This window comes from Ictalurus furcatus, chromosome 9, assembly GCF_023375685.1.
Source record: "Ictalurus furcatus strain D&B chromosome 9, Billie_1.0, whole genome shotgun sequence".
Taxonomy (NCBI): Eukaryota; Metazoa; Chordata; class Actinopteri; order Siluriformes; family Ictaluridae; genus Ictalurus; species Ictalurus furcatus.
This window is the reverse complement of record NC_071263.1, coordinates 21,949,414-21,969,755: the sequence shown is the minus strand read 5'-3', so window position 1 is coordinate 21,969,755 and position 20,342 is coordinate 21,949,414. Positions and strand designations below refer to the sequence as shown.

Genomic DNA, 20,342 nt, shown 5'->3' with positions numbered 1-20,342 from the left:
CCTTCAAGGCATGGTAGTCTGCATCAGACTCAGATTAGGAGAACAGGGGGCTATGGGTTTTTTTCCCCTCATTCTAGATGGTCAGTGTTGTGAGAGGATCTTATTGGTTAATAATACTAATCCTTGTTCTGCCTTTCTTGCATGAGGATTTAAAGTTTATAAATTACCGGGACTTATAGAGATTGGGAAATTTGTACATCATGTAATCAGTGTTTGTCGATTTCATTCACGTGAAACATCTGTAATGTGTGGTGAGAGAAAGGATGCAAAGGTGTAAACTTGGTATATGATGTACTGGGAGCAAGTATAATAAGCATGAGCCAAGTCTATGGTGTTTTTTTTTTCATTGGGGGTGTGGGGTTGCTTGTCAAAATACAAGCAGGATAAATTAAACAAATATAAGATAAGGATCAATAACCCAAAACAGCAAGCATGCAAACCAGGAGAACATGGAGTTTGAAAATTATTTGAGACATGGAGAACAAGGCTTGGACTTGTTCTCCATCAATAACAATAACAATCCATCAATAACAATGACAATAATTCATGGTAAGACTTCACAATGAGACATTGCCACAACATGGTAAACTAGTCAGAACTAAACACAGAACAGGTGAACACAATCAAGTAACAAAATCAATGACAGGACAAGGTGGAGACAGAATTAGATTATCAAACAAAACAAACATGAGCACATGGCATACTTCACCAAATTATTTACATGAAACTGTGGTTCAAGGAAGAAACAACCATTATACTGGTAATTGCAACAAAATAAGTAGGTAATTACCTCAAAGCACTTATCACAGCCTGCACTGCACCATGCTCTCTCGACTGGTCCCTCTGTCTCTCAGGGTACAAGGAAGGCATGCATCAAGATTCTTCTCTGTTCTGGCACCTATGAGGTGGAATGAACTTCCCCTAGATGTCTGAACAGCTGAGTCACTGGCTGTCTTCAAATGATGTCTAAAGACCTACTTCGTCCTCAAGTACTTAAATTAGCATTTAGTCTGTGACCTACTGTAGTGAACCAGTATCAGGATGTATTTATTTATAGACAATTCAAAGCACTTCCGTAAGTCACTTTGGATAAAGGCGTCTGCCAAATGCCATACAGGTAAAAGTGAATGAAAATGTAAAACTGTTCAAAACAATATCTTGTACATACTGTAAACAATCATCTACGATATCTTTGTTCTGTGTAAATGGCAGGGATCTAAACCAAGAAAATATAGAATTAGAAAATATCTGAGACACAAAAAGCAATGCTTGGATGTAATGACAATGATGCATGGTAAGACTTCACGAGACACTGACACAACAAGGTATACATAGACAAACTAATCAGAACACAGAACAGGAGAACACAATCAGGCAACAAAAACAGTGAGGAGCCAGGATTACAACAGAAACCAAAACAAACATGAGCACATGGCATTCATCTTCACAGGGGCCACAACAGATAGGGTGAACCCATGACAGCATCAATATCTCTGATCACCCTTTTCTATGATGTCCATTGCAAAAAAGCTGGATCTCAGATTCCACCACAAAAATCTGGAACCTAAAAGCAATAATGTTATAGGCTTCAGAGTGGCACAATTTTATCACCAGTACAAGAACTCATGCAACTCAAGCTATTTGCCATGAAAATAAGAACAGTATTGATGGCAATAAACCAGAATTAATATTGCAATGAGAATTAATATTGCAGTGAAATAATATTACAATTTACTGGCAACTGAAACACATTGAGTAGCTATAGATTCAGAACAAAGTTAAATATGCTGTAAATAATTGTCTATGATTTTTTTATGACATGTATAGACACTAGGATTTGACATTTAATGGTATATTACATTCTTAAAGCCAGAAATGCAACTTAATCCTCAATGGGTATTATTTATGCTGTTCATTAGTAAAACCCCAGATATGATGATGTAATAATTTGGCCTTTTGTAAATATAAATGGCTCTTACAGAGGTTCGCTGGTTCCCTGATGTAACATTGGCTTCGGTTTAAGAGCCGGCTAGGGGCATCTGTGTTTCCAGATGATGTGTTGTGCAGAACCCTGATAATGATTTGGGAGAAGTATGACCCTGCTGCAGTCAGATCAATTTCCTATCTCAGACCCCTGGAGCACTCTCTCAGCATGAGGTGGATCAGCAGAGAGATGGTGGGTGGGTGAGGGTTGAGGGCACTGGAGGTGCTAGGAGAACTACACCATAAGGGGCAGGACCTAGACGTGAGTAGACCCTCTGGTCCAGTCACAGCTCCCTCTCAGATGCTAGCACTGGCTCTCAGATTACATAAATGAGTAATGACACCACGGCCTCGCGGCAAGACGGGCCAATGATCACCTCAGCTGCGGCAGACAGTGGAGCGAAAAGGGCTGAGAGGAGATTTGTGAAAGGAAATGCAGACGAGAGAGGGATGAATGATGGCTTAAGGTAACAGAGAAAGCCCTCCATCATTGTGCATGCTATTTAAAAAAAAAACAAAAAAAAACAATAAATAGGTCAAGCCTGAACCATGCTGAGACATGCTGAGATGTGTCAAGAGAGGATTAGGGCACCAAAGTGTATCATACATTGCATATTTAAGCCGTATGTTTTGGACCATAGGTGATACCTGGAAAGGTGCAGCCCAGTCATAATACATCAAAAAAGTTCAATTTCAAGGCTAAAATGGGAATATCACACTTTGTTCAATACAGGCAAGATTCTGTGTGCTGTAGATGTGGCATAGAGTGCTGCATGGGTACCACAGGGAAGCATGCTGATGTTTAATGCATGACTCCATACGTGTGCTAGAGAGAACTCTCTCTCTCTCTCTCTCTCTCTCTCTCTCTCTCTCTCATCCTCGCTCTCTGCCTGGCCTTGGCGCTGAAGCGAGCAGCCCACTCACTAAGCAGAATTAATGTCTGCTTCGAGAGCTGCATACTAAAGTGCAGACAATCAGGCACACAGCCTATATAGGACGAGACAGCATGGTGCTTCTTCTATTGCACTCTTTCAGCAGCCGACGAGCCCCTCCCCAAGCAGACCACAATCAGAGCGTCTGACAGCCAGCTTCACGTTCTCACAGTCCGATTGTTTCGCTTCTGGAAGAAAGGCAAAGTGGCATTCCACGCTAACGCTGGTGTTGTGTCTAGTTAGGTGGCTGCTGTGTTTTCTGCAAGACTGTGCTTAGCTTTTCTCATCCCAGCAACAAAGAGTGTGACAGAATGCACAGGCGTGTGAGAGAGCATCAGAGGAACGAGCAACAATGGAGCTAAAAGAGGCTGAAATCCTAGTGAGAGAATTCAGCGAGTGGTGGAATGCATCATTTATCTCTCATAGCACACACACACACACACACACACACACACACAAAAGCAAGCATTCAGTGTTGTCTGGTGGGATTGTAAGAAAACTGATTGCTGACTATTGGCGAAAACATCAGGCATGCTTGTGTGTGTACTGTATGTGCACATGTGTGCATGTTAGGTTTACAGCAGAGGAAACTGTGTTACTCTGATTATAAGCATGGTGTCATGTTTCTGAAAGGGCATTCATTTTTCTCTCCACACTCCACTGCAGCATCATTAACACCTCATCTTCATCTCCCCGCTCTGTTCCTGCACTCGGCTACTTTTAATTAGCATCTGCGAATACGGGAGACTGACGCACGCTTGAACGCACTCTTCCACCATTCTTTTTTCTATAAAACGTACACTTTCACCTCAGCTAAAATTGTGCAGCATGCTTGCAATTTGCCTGCTTGAAAATGAAATAGATGCCAATATGTTTGATGCAAATTAGACTAATACTGGAAGAATCAGTTTGATGAGATGTTGCTACAGTATATGCTATCAGTTAGAAGATGAATGAGCATGTGGTCCATCCATCTGTCCATTTTCTATACCACTTATCCTTCAGGCTCGCGGGGAACCCGGAGCCTATCCCAGGGAGCAAGGCGGGGTACACCCTAGACAGCGTGCCAATCCATCACAGGGCACACTCACATACACATTCACACACCCATTCATACACTACGGACACTCTGGACATTCCAATCACCCTACTATGCATGTCTTTGGACTTGGGGAGGAAACCAGAGTACCTGGAGGAAACCCCTGCAGCACGGGGAGAATATGCAAACTCCGCACACACAGGGCAGTGGTGGGAATCGAGGTGTGAGGCGAACGTGCTAAAAATTTAAGCCACATATGGTTTTCCGCCTAATCTCTATCCACTATATACAGTACGTGTGATTATCACAGATAAGAAGTTAAACATGTTGTCCTAAGGTCAGTTGTCGAATTCCATCGAAAAAGTGTTTAAAACACGTAATTAATTAAATGTGAATTTAAACCTACGCACATTGCACTTAATATGTGCACAATAAATGTCTTTGGATAGTTAATCAAAGCTGGTTTGTGATATCAGGCAGAAAATGACTACACTGGTTACACATATTCACAAATGACAAAAGTAGTCAAGGAGATTTTATATGTAATTTGTGGTTATTCTTAACAAGTGTGTAGTGAGTTTCCACCTGATTGCATGTTTAATAAAAGCGCAGAAATTTATGAAAGCCATCTATAAAAAAAAAATTGTTTCATATAAACATTAATTGATTCAATTCACGCAGCACGTGCCTTAGTGGAGAACATGTTTGCCTTTTACCTCCGGGGTTAGGGGTTCGATTCCCACCGCTGACCTGTGTGTGCGGAGTTTGCATGTTCTCCCCGTGCTTTGGGGGTTTCCTCTGGGTACTCCTCAGTCCAAAGACATGCGTTGAAGGCTGCTTGGCATTTCCAAATTGTCTGTAGTGTGTGTGAATGTACCCTGCAGTGGGCTGCCCTCCATCCAGGGTGTCCCCCGAGTTCCCTGGGATAGGCTTCAGGCTCCCCTGTGACCTTGTGTACGATAAGTGGTATTAAATATAAAGATGGATTAATAACTCAATTTAACAGCTGCCCTTAGACTTCTATTATAACTAGGTTTTGAGTAATCCGTTTTTCGTTCTTTTCTCAGTACAGAGAAACATGTAGAAATTTTTGTTTGTGGTAATAATCGTTATAGATCTGGAAGGTATACATTTGGTTACATAAGGGTTTGGGTTTTTTTTTTTTTGGTAAAACATGTTGTGCAAAACTTACAGTGAGGCTGCATTGAACATGTAAACAAGGTAATATTCATTTACAAGAATACTGCTTCATTTCAGACTAAATTGTAGTTTTAAAAAAAATAAATATTGGCTCAAATAAAATGTTGGTTAATTTGGGCTGTCTAACTATGTGCATGGTGACTATGAACACATTTAGCAAGAGTCCTTTGTTAATTTGTAAAGACATTTGCAATATTATGGTCATTTTAAGATGACATAATTTACATAATACATGCTCAGTGTTTATTTTTTATAGATCAGTGGTAACTTAGTTGTAAAATTTATGCAGTATGGCACATGGCATTATAATGGATAGTGATACTTGTGTTGCATCATGATTATAATTTATCAAGGAATTATTTATAGCACATTATTAGAGCGTTATGATGCATTATTAGCATTTATAAAAATGCTTACAAGAAACCATTGCAAACTTACAAAGAATGCTAAGCACAGTTATAATGATTTATGAAAACTGGCTTCATAGAAAGTGTCACAGAAAATCTTGTAGCGTTAATGTATAGTGAATGTGAAATACATAATGTTTCCTCCCTCTCAATCACTGCTTATTGCACTTTGAAACAGAGCTGGCAAAAGGAGCAATTAGCTGAATCTATCATATTCTACAGGAAGGGAGAACAAATTTAGCTAATGATCCGTGCCAGCTTCTGTGATTTTAGCCTGTACTTTTTATGGCTCATGATGAGGGAGTGTGCATGTGTATGCATGTGTGTGCATATGTGTGCATGTGTGTGTGAGTGTGAGTGTGTGTGTGTGTGTGTGTGTGTATCAGGGGAGAGAGAAAGAAATGGGAGCTGATATGGCATGCTTCACAGAGTAAATGCGATTTCCATGCAGATTTGAATGTATAATTGCATGTATATTTTTGTACATTTCAGAAAATGAAACTGGAAGAGGAGTGGTGAACTCTTGATGGGGGGTTCTTATCTGAAGTTTACCACTGTGGGCTAAGGATCAACTGAAGGTCTGGACCAAAAAGCAATCAAACGTGCATTCATATCAGGTAACCTTTTTTTTTAGTATGAGTAGAGATTTTCTGCTTCACCATCATCAGATGGCGTTGTTTGTTACTACACAGACGTAGCAGTATAATGAGACAGACATCAAGGGAAAGGCCCCTACTAAATCCTCCTGAAGTGTTCCTCAGGGAATTAAAATGGTCCTCATTATTTTAATTAGTTTTAAAAATGGGAGGTTAAATATCAGTGACCCCTCCCCCATCATTTGCATATTTACTATCCCTCCTACATTGATTATTCGTTGTTGTTCATGTCAATGATTTTAAATGTATTATAATTAAGTTAATAATTAAGTCTATTCATTTGAGTAGATGGACCAGGAACCTTACAAAAAATACAAGTCAGTGGCCAACACTATGACTGCACACCAATTTTCTCTTTCTGTTGACTACAAAAGCATTCTACAGTCAATAATTAGCCCCTCCAGGATTTCAAAAAAAAAATCAATGCAAAATCAATCAACTCTGCAATAGTTCAGAGGAGCTTGCTATTTTTCAGAATTACCTCAGATTTAATACAGATTTGGACCAATATGTGTCATGTGACATCCTCACAACATGCATTCAGCCAAAGTGTTTACATTGAACTCAGTTTGCTCTCATGACATGTAATGCCTAGACAGTGTTCCATTATTTCTCGATAACAGTAATCATAGTGGACCTTTGACCTGACATATGCAGTCTCATAGAACTCATGAAGGATAAAGATACTCTTCTGTACTGCATACTGTACTTAACCAGACAAGCCCGATTCACATAATAGTGCCAGCAATAGATTGACAAAAGGTTTGGATTTAAGTCAGCAGTGCGCTATGTGAAAGTCTTCCTTCACCAAATAATCTGCTTTTTCTCATTTTACTTTATTGATTTTTGAAATATTTATGGAGCTCAAATAACTAGCAGGCTGAATGTTTATGTGACGTTTAAAAAAATTAGGCATATTTTGTGGGGTTGTCAAACACTTACTATACGATGCAGTATGTTCTTAAAATACTCATCTTAGCATTATTATTGAATGCCACATTAATAATAGATGTATATAGCACTTTTCTAGGCACTCAAAGTGCTTTACATTGTATGGGGTGGGGAGGATTTCCTCAACCACCACCAGTGTATAGCATCCACCTGGATGATGTGACAGCAGCCATAGTGCACCAGAACACCCAATACACACTAGCTATGGGTGGAGAGGAGAGGAGAGTGATGTAACCATTTCAGGGATCTAGATTATTAGTGAGCCATGATAGAGAAGTGCCAATGGGGGAATTTCTTCAGGACACACGGGTTATACCCCTATTTTTTATGACCACAGAGAGTCAGGATGTTGCTGTTTTTAGGGTATAGTCACTATACTAGGGTATTAGGCCCCACACAGACCACAGGGTGAGCACCCCCTGCTGGCCTCACTAATACCAGTTCCAGCAGCAACCTTAGTTTTCCCCAAGAGGTCTCCCATCCAGGTACTGGCCAGGCTCAATCCTGCTTAGTTTCAGTGGGAAAGCAGGTGAGAACTGCAGGGCGATATGGCTCTGGCATACATTTCAAAAAGCACATTTCAGCTATGTGTTTTTTTTTCTCTAATGATCTATTTCAACCTATACACAATTACTACCATTAGCTTACACATAACTGTATCTGTTAAGTATTCACTGTGTGTGAGCGTTCTTGTGAACAGCATTTTATTATTTAATGACTTTCAAAAAAGAGCAAGTCCAAACAGTAAGACCAGTCCACATTTGCCTGAGAACTGATTTGCAAGAACAAAAAAGGCAACCCAAATAACTATTCATACCACTTTCCTTTCCCAGTACTTTATACTCCCTGTACTCAGTCATGTGTGTTGATTAAATGTCTACCTACTAGAAGGATGTTGCTATATCTGGCACTAACATGGTGATCACATCTCACCAGATGGAGGTGGATGTAGCAGACAAGCGCCATCGCACACGCTCAAAAGGTATTTTCAGCACCACTTTCTCTAACCCTACTCTAAGCATCTCAGCGCTGTGAAAATGCATTTCGCACCATTTATGTTGAAGAAGTAACCATCTCTAATCTCGCTTATTTTTCTTTCTCTTCCTGTTATGTGTCCTAGTGCCCTTGGAACCAGCAATACAAGAGCTGTTCAGGTCAGTATTCTTGAAGGCCAAAGCATATACAGGTGCATCTTAAAACATTTGAATGTCATGGAAAAGTACATTTTTTCCCCCGTAATTTAATTCAAAAAGTGGAACTTACATATATTCTAGATTCATTACACATAAAGTGAAATATTTCAAGCCTTTTCGATGTTTTAATCTTGATTACAGCTTACAGCTCATGGAAATGAGATACTGGAAAATCCAGTAGCTCAAAAATATTAGAATAATGAATTCATAATTCAGCAATGTTGACCTGAGAAGAGCTCTAATCAGCTATTTAACATAAAACACATTTTTACTAAAAACACCGTTGCTCAGTGGTCCAAAGTCCTCTTTTCAGATGAAAGTAAATTTTGCGTTTCATTTGGAAATCAAGGTCCCAGAGTCTGGAGGAAGAGTGAAGAGGCACAGAATCCAAGTTGGTTGAAGTCCAGTGTGAAGTTTCCACAGTCAGTGATGAGTTGGGATGCCATGTTATCTGCTGGTGTTGGTCCACTGTGTTTTCTCAAGTCGAGAGTCAATGCAGCGTCTACCAGGAGATTTTAGAGCACTTCATGCTTCCATCTGCTGACAAGCTTTGTGGAGATGCTGATTTCCTTTTCCAGCAGGACCTGGTACCTGCCCACAGTGCCAAAACTACTAGTAACTGGTTTGCTGACCATGGTATTACTGCGCTTGATTGACCAGCCAACTCACCTGACCTGAACCCCACAGAGAATCTATGAGAGACATCAAACCCAACAATACAGATGAGCTGAAGGCCACTATCAATGCAACCTGGGCTTCCAGAACACTTCAGCAGTGCCACAGGCTGATTGCCTCCATGCCATGCCACATTGATGCAGTAATACGTGCAAAAGGATTAAAGCCCCGACCAAGTATTGAGAGCATAAAGTAACATACTTTTCAGAAGGTCGACATTTCTGTATTATAAATTCTTTTTTGCAATATTTTGAGATACTGGATTTTTTATATCCATGAGCTGTTAGCTGTAATCATCAACATTAAAACAAAAAAAAGGCTTGAAATATTTAACTTTATGTATTTATATAATGAATTTATATAACTTTATATAATTAATCCAGAATATAAGAAAGTTCCAGTTTTTGAATTAAATTACAGGAAAAAATGAACTTTTCTACGATATTCAATTTTTTTTTAGATGCACCTGTACAATACGCTAAACTGCAGTCCTACATTTAGTGAAAATGAAGCCTTTTTTCATAGAGTAATGCAGCACAGGGATATTGAGATGGCTGCTTCTTTAGGCTGCCTCTTTTAGACTTGATTCATCTTTCTTTTATCAGCTAAGAGAATCTAGGGGGGGAAAAAAGCATATTCTGAGAAGATACAATTATCAATTCATGTGAGTAACCGCCATGAGTGCTAGCAGAAATGGTCTTGTTTGCTCCAGGAAAGGCAACATTGTTGTAGTTGGAGCACTGAGTGCTGTATCATTGCGTGTTGCAGTAGCATTTTAATACTTCTGTTTGTGAAAGCATGATTAATGAAGTCTTTGACAAAGGTTAACTTGGTAATAGGAGTGAATTGCACTTTTACAAGACTTGGCACCCACTGAGTTTGAGAGATGAAACATCACCGACAGAACAAACAGGCGTATAGCAAATAAGTTTGACCTACTGTAAATGAAAGGGAGGATCATCAGTGTTATAAAAAAGAATATATCAACTGCTGGAAATGTCTCATTGTTATTATGACAAAATGGCTTAGAATATTTTACAGCCCACTACATTTGGAAGTGTGCTAACATGCACACGTATACATACATACTTTGATTACACTGGATGTTGGTGAACACATTGTCTTGTGTTGGTTGATGGCATATTATATATGCATGATAATTTGCATAATATAATATTCTATATATTATGCAAAATTTTACACTCACTGGGTGGCATGGTGACATAGTGAGTATTGTTGCAGCCTCATAGCTGAAGATTGGTCATGCCCTTCAGAGATGAGATACCTGGTTCGACCCTGAGCTTGAGTTACTGTCTGTGTGAGTTCACATGTTCTTCTCATGTCTGCATGGATTTCGTCAAGGTTCTCCAGTTTCTTCCCACCTCCCAAAACTTGTCAGTAGGTGAATTGTCCCTAGGTGTATATGAGTATGTATAGTGCATGCATGCCCTGCAATGGACTGCAGTCCCATCCAGGGTGTAAACTCACACCACACCTAGTGGATAAGCTCCAGATCTACCAAGACCCTGACCATGACCAAGTGGTTTCTGTAGATGAATGAATTCTCCACTATCACATGACATCTATTAACAGGAGAGGGTGGGGCTAGAATATGCTTCCTCTGAGACAGGTGAAGCCTACCTATGCATATTTTTGAACTGCTATCTGCCCTATTCTGCATCCATGAACTCACTGAAGCACATGAATGACAGGAGAGAGCGCAAGAGAGAACATGGCCTCTCTCTTTTTTTGCTCTCTTGGCTCCCAGCCATGGATGGCTATTGCATCGTTTGTGTTCAAACTCGTGACAGGGTGAACACGTTTCTGTTGCACTCCTTGGGGGTCGTAACATTTTATTTTAAGGAACACATACTGTATTGGAGCTTGTTCTTTGTTCAATAAACCCAAATGATTTGTTCACTATGAATTTCACACAACAGATCACCAATTATGACCCTATACAAGTGTATCTGAATAAGGTCTAATTCAAAGTAAATGATTTACAAGTGTTTAATTTGGGCTTTACTGAACAAAGAACAAGACTTTAATTAACCCTGAATATGTGTTTATTAGAATAAAGTGTAACTTTATGCGTTCCAATAAACATATGACTATTGTCTTCTAAAAACAATACAATTTTCCAGACATTTTGTTGTGCATGTTGTTAGACACATATTTGCAGTAATGTTATTTGGAATCAAGGTGTCTGCTATTGTAATTGCACTACTTTTGATAGCTACAATTTACTATTTTGCAGAAGAAAACATAACAGTCTGCTCTCTAAGACAAATCAGTACCTGGCATTGAACCAGCAAGCTTGTTTATTCCTTTGATCAGTACAGTATTGGCAGAGATGGTGTATAGTGCTGTGAGGCTATGGTGCTGCTGCTTGTCCTTCATCAGTCTATTGTATCTGCAAATAAATGATGCTATATTTCCCATCAAGCTATGAATTGCTAGTGTTTACTATGATAAGTTTTTGACAGACTTTCTGCAATGGGGAACTGATCTCACACACACACACACACACACACACACACACACACACACACACACACACACATATATGCATATATATACTCAACAAAAAAGACACGTCCTTTCACATTCAACTGCTTTTATTTCCAGGAAATTTCTTAACATGTGTAAATATTTGTATTAACATAAAAACATTCAACAACTGAAACATAAACTGAACAAGTTTCACAGACATTTGACGAACAGAAATGCAAATTGAGTCCCTGAACAAAAGGGGGGTCAATATCAAAGGTCAGTATCTGGTGTCTCCACCAGCTGCTTTAAGTACTACAGTGCATCTCATCCTCATGGACTGCACCAGATTTGTCAGTTCTTGCTGTGAGATGTTACTCCACTCTTCCACCAAGGTATTCGCAAATTCTCGGTCACGTCTGGGGGGGGGGGGGGGGGACTTGGTGGATGGGGGTTTGTCACGTGGTTACATGTAATTTTCCACTGCAAGGACGATCAGCTGTCCTTCCTGTCTCCCTGTAGCACTGTCTTAGGCACCTTACATTACAGATATTACAGTTTATTGCTCTGGACACATTTGCAGTCCTCATGCCTCCCTGCAGCAGGCTTATGGCATGTTCACGCAGGTGAGCAGGAACCCTAGGCATCTTTCTTCTGGTGTTTTTCAGAGTCAGTAGAAAGGTTTCTTTAGTGTCCTAAGTTATTGTAACTGTGACCTTAATTGCCTACCACCTGTAAACTGTTAGTGTCTTAAGGACTGTTCCACAGGTGCATGTGCAGTAATTATTTATTGTTCATTGAACTAGCATGAAAAACAGTGTTTAAACCCTTTCCAATAAAGATCTGTAAAGCTTATTTGGATTTTACAAAATTCTCTTTAAAATACAGTCTCATGAAAAAGTTTAAAAGGGACGTTTCTTTTTTTTCCTGCTGAGCATACATACACACAGTATATACACAACTTCACTGGTTCAGATATTGAAAAGGGAAATAAAGAGAGAAACGTTCTGAAGCATCATTTCCTTCTATATATTTAAGATTCACCGACACCTTGTCAAAACTCTGCTCTTCTTGTTGGTTGATTCTGCTGCCCAAAGATAGCAATTAATCAGCTGATCGATGTGAAGGCTATTTACAGGATGAAGCATCTATAATGCCAATAATATGTGACCAGTGGTACTGCTCTCTAGAGATGGAATAGCTGGCAGAATAAATGCAGTTTGACTTCACACTGGTATCTGGACTGAGCAGATATGGAGCAGCAATCAGCAGCTTTGAGGAATAAAGTTGAATCGATTACCTTGTGCACATATAGACAAATTCAGAAATAATGCAGTATGCATGTATGTGCTTTCATAGGTTTAGAGGTACACACATTCCTTACAGCTAAGTACCCAACATGCATTTCTTTCTATTTTAGCTGCCCAGCACCGCATTGTGATGGGAGTGGGCACATCAGTGGAAAATATGCAAGACATCAAAGGTAAAGGGTGCTAACTTTTCTCATTACATTGCTGATCAATAAACAGTCTCCACATGCAGCATGCGGTGGGTCCAGAGCTTATAGTCCTGGATCCTGTTTGTCGTTTTAAGCTCCATTGTTCAAAATGCACTCACCATATCTCCCTATTTCCTATAAGCCATTGGACTGAAATGAGGCTCTCTTCTTGCCACTGTGCCCTAATCACATCTCAAGGAGAAATTACCAGCAGTTTCTTTCTGGCATTTTTACAGGCTCAGAACCCTATTGACTGAGAAAATATACATTTCTATACATGAACCCTGCACTTGGCTTTATGATGCAAAATATTTTCCTTGGGAAGTTTCAAGGCAGTTCACTGCATAAATATTCCTGCACATTTCAGTACAATTTGCATATTAATGGGGGCTTGTGGGGGGGTGGGGGGGGTGCACGTGGATTCTGCAGAGCAGCCCTATATGCTTTGCTTTAGCTTACCATTTGGGTGAAAGTGGTAATTTGACAGTCAATATTCAATCCAACATTTAAATCTCAGCTGTGACCTACAGGCAGATGGTACCATTTCTGCAGACAAAATAATGACATGTGATTAATGTACAATGTGCAAGTGGCAAAAGCTAGAAATGACTTCAATTAGTATGTAGAAAATAATCCATATGAAAGGAGCTGCTGAGCATGCTAAGTGACCTTCTACTGACTGACAAGCATCATTGCACAAAGATTATAGTTATATGATGGAACAAATACCACTTCTTTTAAATCTCTCTTATGCTTTAAACAAAGTAATTGTTAGTAGTCAGTATATACACTACTATTCAGAAATGTGAAATCAATGTTCTGAGTTATATATAATCCATTTTGTTGAAAGTGCATAATAATGAGCTGTCAGTTTAGTCGTTACTAAAGCAATAATCCTAATAACCTGCTGCTCTAAGTAAGGAATAAAACACGGGAATGTGCTAATATAGGAAAATAATCACAAATTGCCATGGTGTGAAGCTGACACAACACAGGGTTACTGTTTCCCCCACCAAAAGTTGATTATTTTCTTATAACAGCATTGAAGTATTTTAATTCTCCTTATATGACAAAAATTTGCCAATGATTACAATTTGCATCTATTAAAAAACAACACATCATACTTTTAACCATTTATAATTATGTTATTACATGTTACATGTAATTATATGTTGTGGAACATCCACAAGGCACATAGGCACATAGTTTCTGTTATCAGCCACTTGTCTTTTCTTATTCTTGAAGTTAATAAGAAAAAAAATGCAAATGGTCATATTACAGAGAAACAAGAAAGTCCTCTTTTCTGATGACTCTCCCATGCAGGAAAACTTACTCACCTATTCAAAGCACTGACATTGGAGACTCCTGTCAAAAATGTTAAATACATTTCTCCTTAGAGAACACTGTATCCAAGATTATACATTTTTCTTTGCTAAATAACAGGAGAAATTACCAGAGGTTATGTTTTGGCATTTGTTCAGAACCCCATTGACTGAGAAAATATACATTTCTCCACATAAACCCTGTGCTTGGCTTTATGATGCAAAATATTTTCCTCAGGAAGTTTCAAGGCAGTTCACTGCATAAATATTCCTGAACATTTCATTGCAATTTGCATATTAATGGCCAAACATGCGTTTTTTTGGCGAAGGATTCTGCAGAATCGCCCTATATGCTCTGCATTAGCCTCAGTCGTCTATCCTGAAAACCTACTGACTTACAAACTGCAGACACTGGAGACTCCTTCTATAAACATTAGATAAATGTCTCCTTACAGAACACTTCACTGTATCAGTGATTATACTTTTACACAGCAACATGTTTTAAAGTCCCTGTGTAAATTGTTACTGTATAAACCTGTGATTTGAATTACAGCTGGAACTACTGTCAGATCTGCTGAAATGGAAAATTAATCAACAGCTTCTGACCAATCAGATTTGAGAATTCAACAGCGCTGTGGTATAATAACTGTAGTGCATGTTAAGTCTATACAAATTCAAAAAAAGAGGAGCAAGCACTGTAGTTAATTCCAAAATGACTGAGCAATCTGTATAACACTGAGAACAATGCTATAATAAAATCAATACACAGAATATTTTTATGTTTATAATTATTCAAATAAATTTTATAATATTTATTTTATTTGAATTTATTTGAATTTATTTGGATTTGTCCAGAATGACATACAGCACTGTAGATGCAAAATGACAAATATAGGTTTATAAAAATGTTATAATCAAATTAATATACAGAGAACAGAATTGCTTGTGTTTGAAAAGTGGAATTTATATCTCGAGGTGGATTATATAAAGATAATTGCAGTGTATTACTTAATATGTAATACCTTATTTTTTGCCAAACTACTTGGGATACTAAATACTAAATGAAATAATAAACATGCGTCTGGTACTTATATATAGATTCAATAAGTTTTTAGCAAATTAAATAATGACTGTTGAATAAAACATGACTTTTAGCTGATGAATGATTTTGTCGGTACTTTTGGCACATTTTTGTCAATACAGTAAAGAGAGAATTCAAACCCCTGCAAATCAATGTCCATGTACTGTACTTAAGGACGTGAACTTTTTTTGTTAACTTAACTCAGGCCCTATAGAGAGCTGGTCGGTTGTTGAATTTAGTTTGCAGGGATCTCACGTAGCCTTCTGTCCTTGCTAGGCAGCGAATCAAATCTTAGTGTGTTGTATTATCACCTGTCCTTGTCTCAACCGTGCCATCATTGAATTGATCTGAATCTGCCAATCGCAAATCCCACAGCCTAGCGGTTATTTTGATTGTCACTGTACCGTTGATGGACGGCCAGGCTCATGCACGTATCGATTTCCATCTCACGATAGGAGCAGGGAAAGACATGAGAGAGAACGAGGCAGAAAAGGGATGAGAGTGAAGATAACATGTGCTTCACTCTAAACCTCTTCAATACTCAGGTTCCACCACCCACCGTTTGCCAGATAATTAAAGATAAATAAAGCAAACATTCAATCCATCACCCCCTCCCCTCGTTCTCTCTCTCATTCATGGTCGAGCTAATTTCTTCTGTGGTCCTCATTTGCATGCTTATCAAAGTGTTTTGACTATCCGACAGAAGCTGCTGTAGGAAGGTGGCATCATTAATATGTTAATTAGTCCTTTTGACACTTTTCACTTGGCTATGTGTGTGATATGCTCCTCATCCATGACTTCATTCACATGCTTGCTGAATGTATGTCATTAGCTTCTTTTATTTTGGTCCATACAAATAGTCAGGGGATATTTACAATGACTACAGTGAGCACAGAGCCAAGTGGCATCTTTATTCATATCAAGAGGTTTGTAGTGGGCTTATTCCCTCAGAGCACTTCAGATACTTCTTACTGCATTTTTGCCTCTCCCTGGAGAGTCTCTGCTCTGCCTTTTCTTGGCCGGGGTTTTTGGATTACCCTGATTTCTATTTTTAACCATTAACGCCACAATAAAAGACAAACATAAAACTTGTAAGCTTACATATACCGAACCTTTTTAGGCCTCAATACATAACACATGAGGATTAAAACACTGGTGTTGTTATAGGAAAATAATCAGCAATGGGCTGGTGTGATCATACTTTGTATCCATTTATAGTTATGTGTAATGTTGTGGAATGTCCCTGAAACAAGTTAGTGCCTGTTATCACTTACATTATAACAGCTATACACAGCCATTCCCTAACTATGATCTTTTTCTCTTTTAAAGATAATAAGACAACAAAAAAAATCTGAAAACATAAAACAGTTAACAAGCACTTATTAATACTGTAGACTTCTTCCAAATATTCCACACAACATTAAAACCACTGGTGGATTAGTAGTTAGCACGTTCGCCTCACACCTCGGGGGTTCGATTCCTACCGTGGCCCTTTGTGTGCGGAGTTTGCATGTTCTCCCCATGCTTATTGGCATGTCCAACAGTGTCCATAGTGTATGAATGGGTGTGTGAATGTGAGTGTGCCCTGCGATGGACCCCGCCTTGTGCCCGATGCTCCCTGGGATAGGCTGCAGGTTTCCCCGTGACCCTGAAGGAAGGATAAGTGATATAGAAGATGGATGGATCTCATTACAATGGCACCTGACAAGAGGTGGGATATATTAGGCAGCAAGTGAACAGTCAGTTCTCAAAGTTGATCTCTTGGAAGCAGGAAAATTGGGCAAGCATATGGATCTGAGTTACTTTGTCAAGGGCCAAATTGTGGTGGCTAGACGGTCAGTGCATCTTCAAAAAAGCAGGTCTTGAGGTGTGTTCCCTGTATGCACTCATTACTACCTACCAAAAGTGGTCCAAGGAAGGACAACCAGTGAACCAGGTCATGGATGCCCAAAGTCTCAGTGATACGCATGGTGAGTGAAGGTTAGCCTGTCTGGTCTGATCCCACAGAAGAGCTACTGCAGCTCAAATTGCTAAAAAAAAAAAGAAGAAGAAGAAGAAGTTAATGCTGGCTATGATAGAAAGGTGTCAGAACACACAGTGCATCACAGACAGACCCGTCAGAGTACCCATGCTGACCCCGGTCTACTGCCAAAAGTGCCTACAATGGGCACATGAGCATCAGAACTGGACCATGGAGCAATGGTAGGTGGCCTGGCCTGATGAGTCCCGTTTTCTTTTGCATCATGTGGATGGCCGGGTGCATGTGCGTCGCTTACCTGGGGAAGAGATGTCACCAAGATGCACTATGGGAAGAAGGCATTATGGTGGAGGTAGTGTGATGCTCTGGGCAATGTTCTGCTGGGAAACTTTGGGTCATGGCATTCTTGTGGATGTTACTTTGACACGTACCACCTACCTAAACAGTGTTAAAGACCAAGTACACCCCTTCATGGCAATGGTAATCCCTAATGGCAGTGGGCTCTTTACGTGCCCTGCTACACTCCAAAAATTGTCCAGGAACGGTTTGAGGAATATGACAAAGAGTTTAAGGTGTTGACTTGGTCTCAAAAATTCCCCAGATCCAATCCAATCAAGCTTCTGTCGGATGTGCTGAACAAGGTTATTATTATTAATGAAAACTATGACAAAAACTAAAACTATCAGTGAAAAAAAACATTTTTGTTTCTAAATAAACAAAAAAATAATGCAACTATAATGTCCACCTGTAAAAAGAACAAAAACTATATATAATTTCAAAGCATAAAACTTTCATTTTCGTATTTTAAATGTTGGATGGTTTAAGAACAGAGGTTGAATGGAGTCGATCCATCAATGTTGCCGAATCATAAATGACCAGTAGAGTAACGTGTAGTATTTATACTCCTTGGAACAGCAGCGATTTAGTAACAGTGGAGTACTCAGGGGCATAGTTTCCGGTAACATTATTGATGTTCCAAATTGATTGTTAGTTTGTAATAATTAATCAGATGAAAAAAAGCCCCTCTATGTTGCATAAGTTGGAATTGCCCAACTGTTACTTGCAACGCAACGCTTGATTAGTGCCGTTTGACTGGGAGAGCACAGGTAGCTTTGAATGTGAAGAGACTATTTTGCATTGCTGCTCAGAGAGAGACAGTAAAAAAATTAATAAAACATACTTATAAGGAAGCTTAATAATGTGGAGTAAGTTAGCTAACGACACACCACATATTTTGTAGCTAGCTAGCTAAGTCATTGCAATTTAGCCATAATTATAAATATAACAAGTTAGCCTTGTGTTATGTTAGCTACATTTTATTTTAATATTTCCCATAATCTACAACAAGGTAGTTAACTCTGGACTGTATTTCACTGTGCACTACAATGACATGTTAAAATCTCACAATAAACTATGTATATAAGTTTTAATCAGTTATAGTGTGCATTCATTTGGACTGTTATTATGCCCTGTGGAAATGAAACAATGTTTTAATGAAACAATCATTTAATCATAAATGCTTGTGGACAATAGATAGATTGATTAGACAGATGGATGAATGGATGGATGGATGGATGGGTAAATAGATAGAAAGATAAATAAGCAGAGGAAATTGTCTAATGACACTGCAGATATAACAATGCAGATATAACAAAGGCACAACAAGTCCGATCCACAGAGGCCCCACATCGCAACTTACAGGACTTAAAAGATCTACTGCTAATGTCTTGGTGACAGATTCCACAGCACACCTTCAGAGGTCTTGTGGAGTCCATGCCAAGGGGGACATACAGAACATCACAACATTAGGCTGGTGGTTTTAATGTTATGGGTGATCAGTGTGATCTCCTCACAGAAAACTTCACCAAATCAACAATTACATACTGTATGTTTATGTGGAGCATTTGCCAAATAAGTCCCTGTGTAATGTAATAGAACGAGCGCACTAATATATGCCTATGATTTGCCTGTTGCAATTTTACAACTGATTATCTCTGACGGTTAATCTGTATCTGCCACATTAGCCAATCCCCTTTAAACAAAAGCATATATTGACTATGTTCACTATACTGTACATAATGCAATAAGATTTTATTCCTTTGCTAACAAAGTAAACAATAGTGAACTATTTGTATTTGTACTATCATGTTCTTGTTAAGAATTATTCCCATATTCAAAGCCCAAGAACAGACCTTATGAAACAGCCTCTCTAGTTCTGAAGCATCGACATAGCTGGCTCTTTTGCTCAGCTGCAGTCCACCCACTCAGAGCTGCGCTTAATAATTACTTTCAGCCAGGGCCCAATTTACTCTAGGCTACATGACTGACAAATTTTCTCTCCTGTACCTGATGGTCAACACGCCCCTCTGAGCTGGCAGTGGAATTACAGCAGCCTCTGGAGACAAATTACCACTCCAATAGGCCTTTGGCTCAGTATGAGAAGAACAAGGAGATGATGAATGACAAACATATCTAAAATGAGAGGAGAGGAGGAGGAGGGGGAGGAGAAGAACAGGTAGGCCCCGGCGGCATGCTGATGATCAGAAGGATTAGTTACGCCCTGCACTATCCTCACTCTCACCTCTACACCTTGATACAATCACACTACATCACACAAACCATGATAACATGTTACTATAACCAGAAGGGATTATATTAGATACGATTTCAGGTTTAAATGGATTAGCGCATGCATGCAGGAGTGAAGGAAATAGAAAACACTCATAATTGTAACGTGTGCATTTTTAGATCTTTTATATTTGGGTTTAACCGAATACGACTGCATTATTTAAAATGAAGATGTTAAAATGTGCTCTAAACAAATGCAAATACAGATAAAACGTTTGTTTAGCATTTTTCTGGAAAGTCATGCAAGTGGGAAGTTTTTTTACTTTCGACTTTCATGCAGGTGAGCAGTCATACGAGATATTAACATGA

At 39.1% G+C, this 20,342-nt stretch overlaps 1 protein-coding gene across 1 annotated transcript in view; it reads left to right on the top strand.

Annotated features, from left to right (window-relative positions):
• myt1lb (myelin transcription factor 1-like, b) overlaps positions 1 to 20,342 on the top strand; it is a 114,413-nt gene that overhangs the window by 28,368 nt on the left and 65,703 nt on the right. The window contains exons 2-5 of the mRNA XM_053632407.1: positions 6,054 to 6,178; positions 8,057 to 8,150; positions 8,289 to 8,322; positions 12,947 to 13,009. Of these exons, the coding sequence (XP_053488382.1) occupies positions 8,084 to 8,150; positions 8,289 to 8,322; positions 12,947 to 13,009 (164 nt within the window). The 5' untranslated portion in view covers positions 6,054 to 6,178; positions 8,057 to 8,083. The remainder of the gene's footprint in view (positions 1 to 6,053; positions 6,179 to 8,056; positions 8,151 to 8,288; positions 8,323 to 12,946; positions 13,010 to 20,342) is intronic.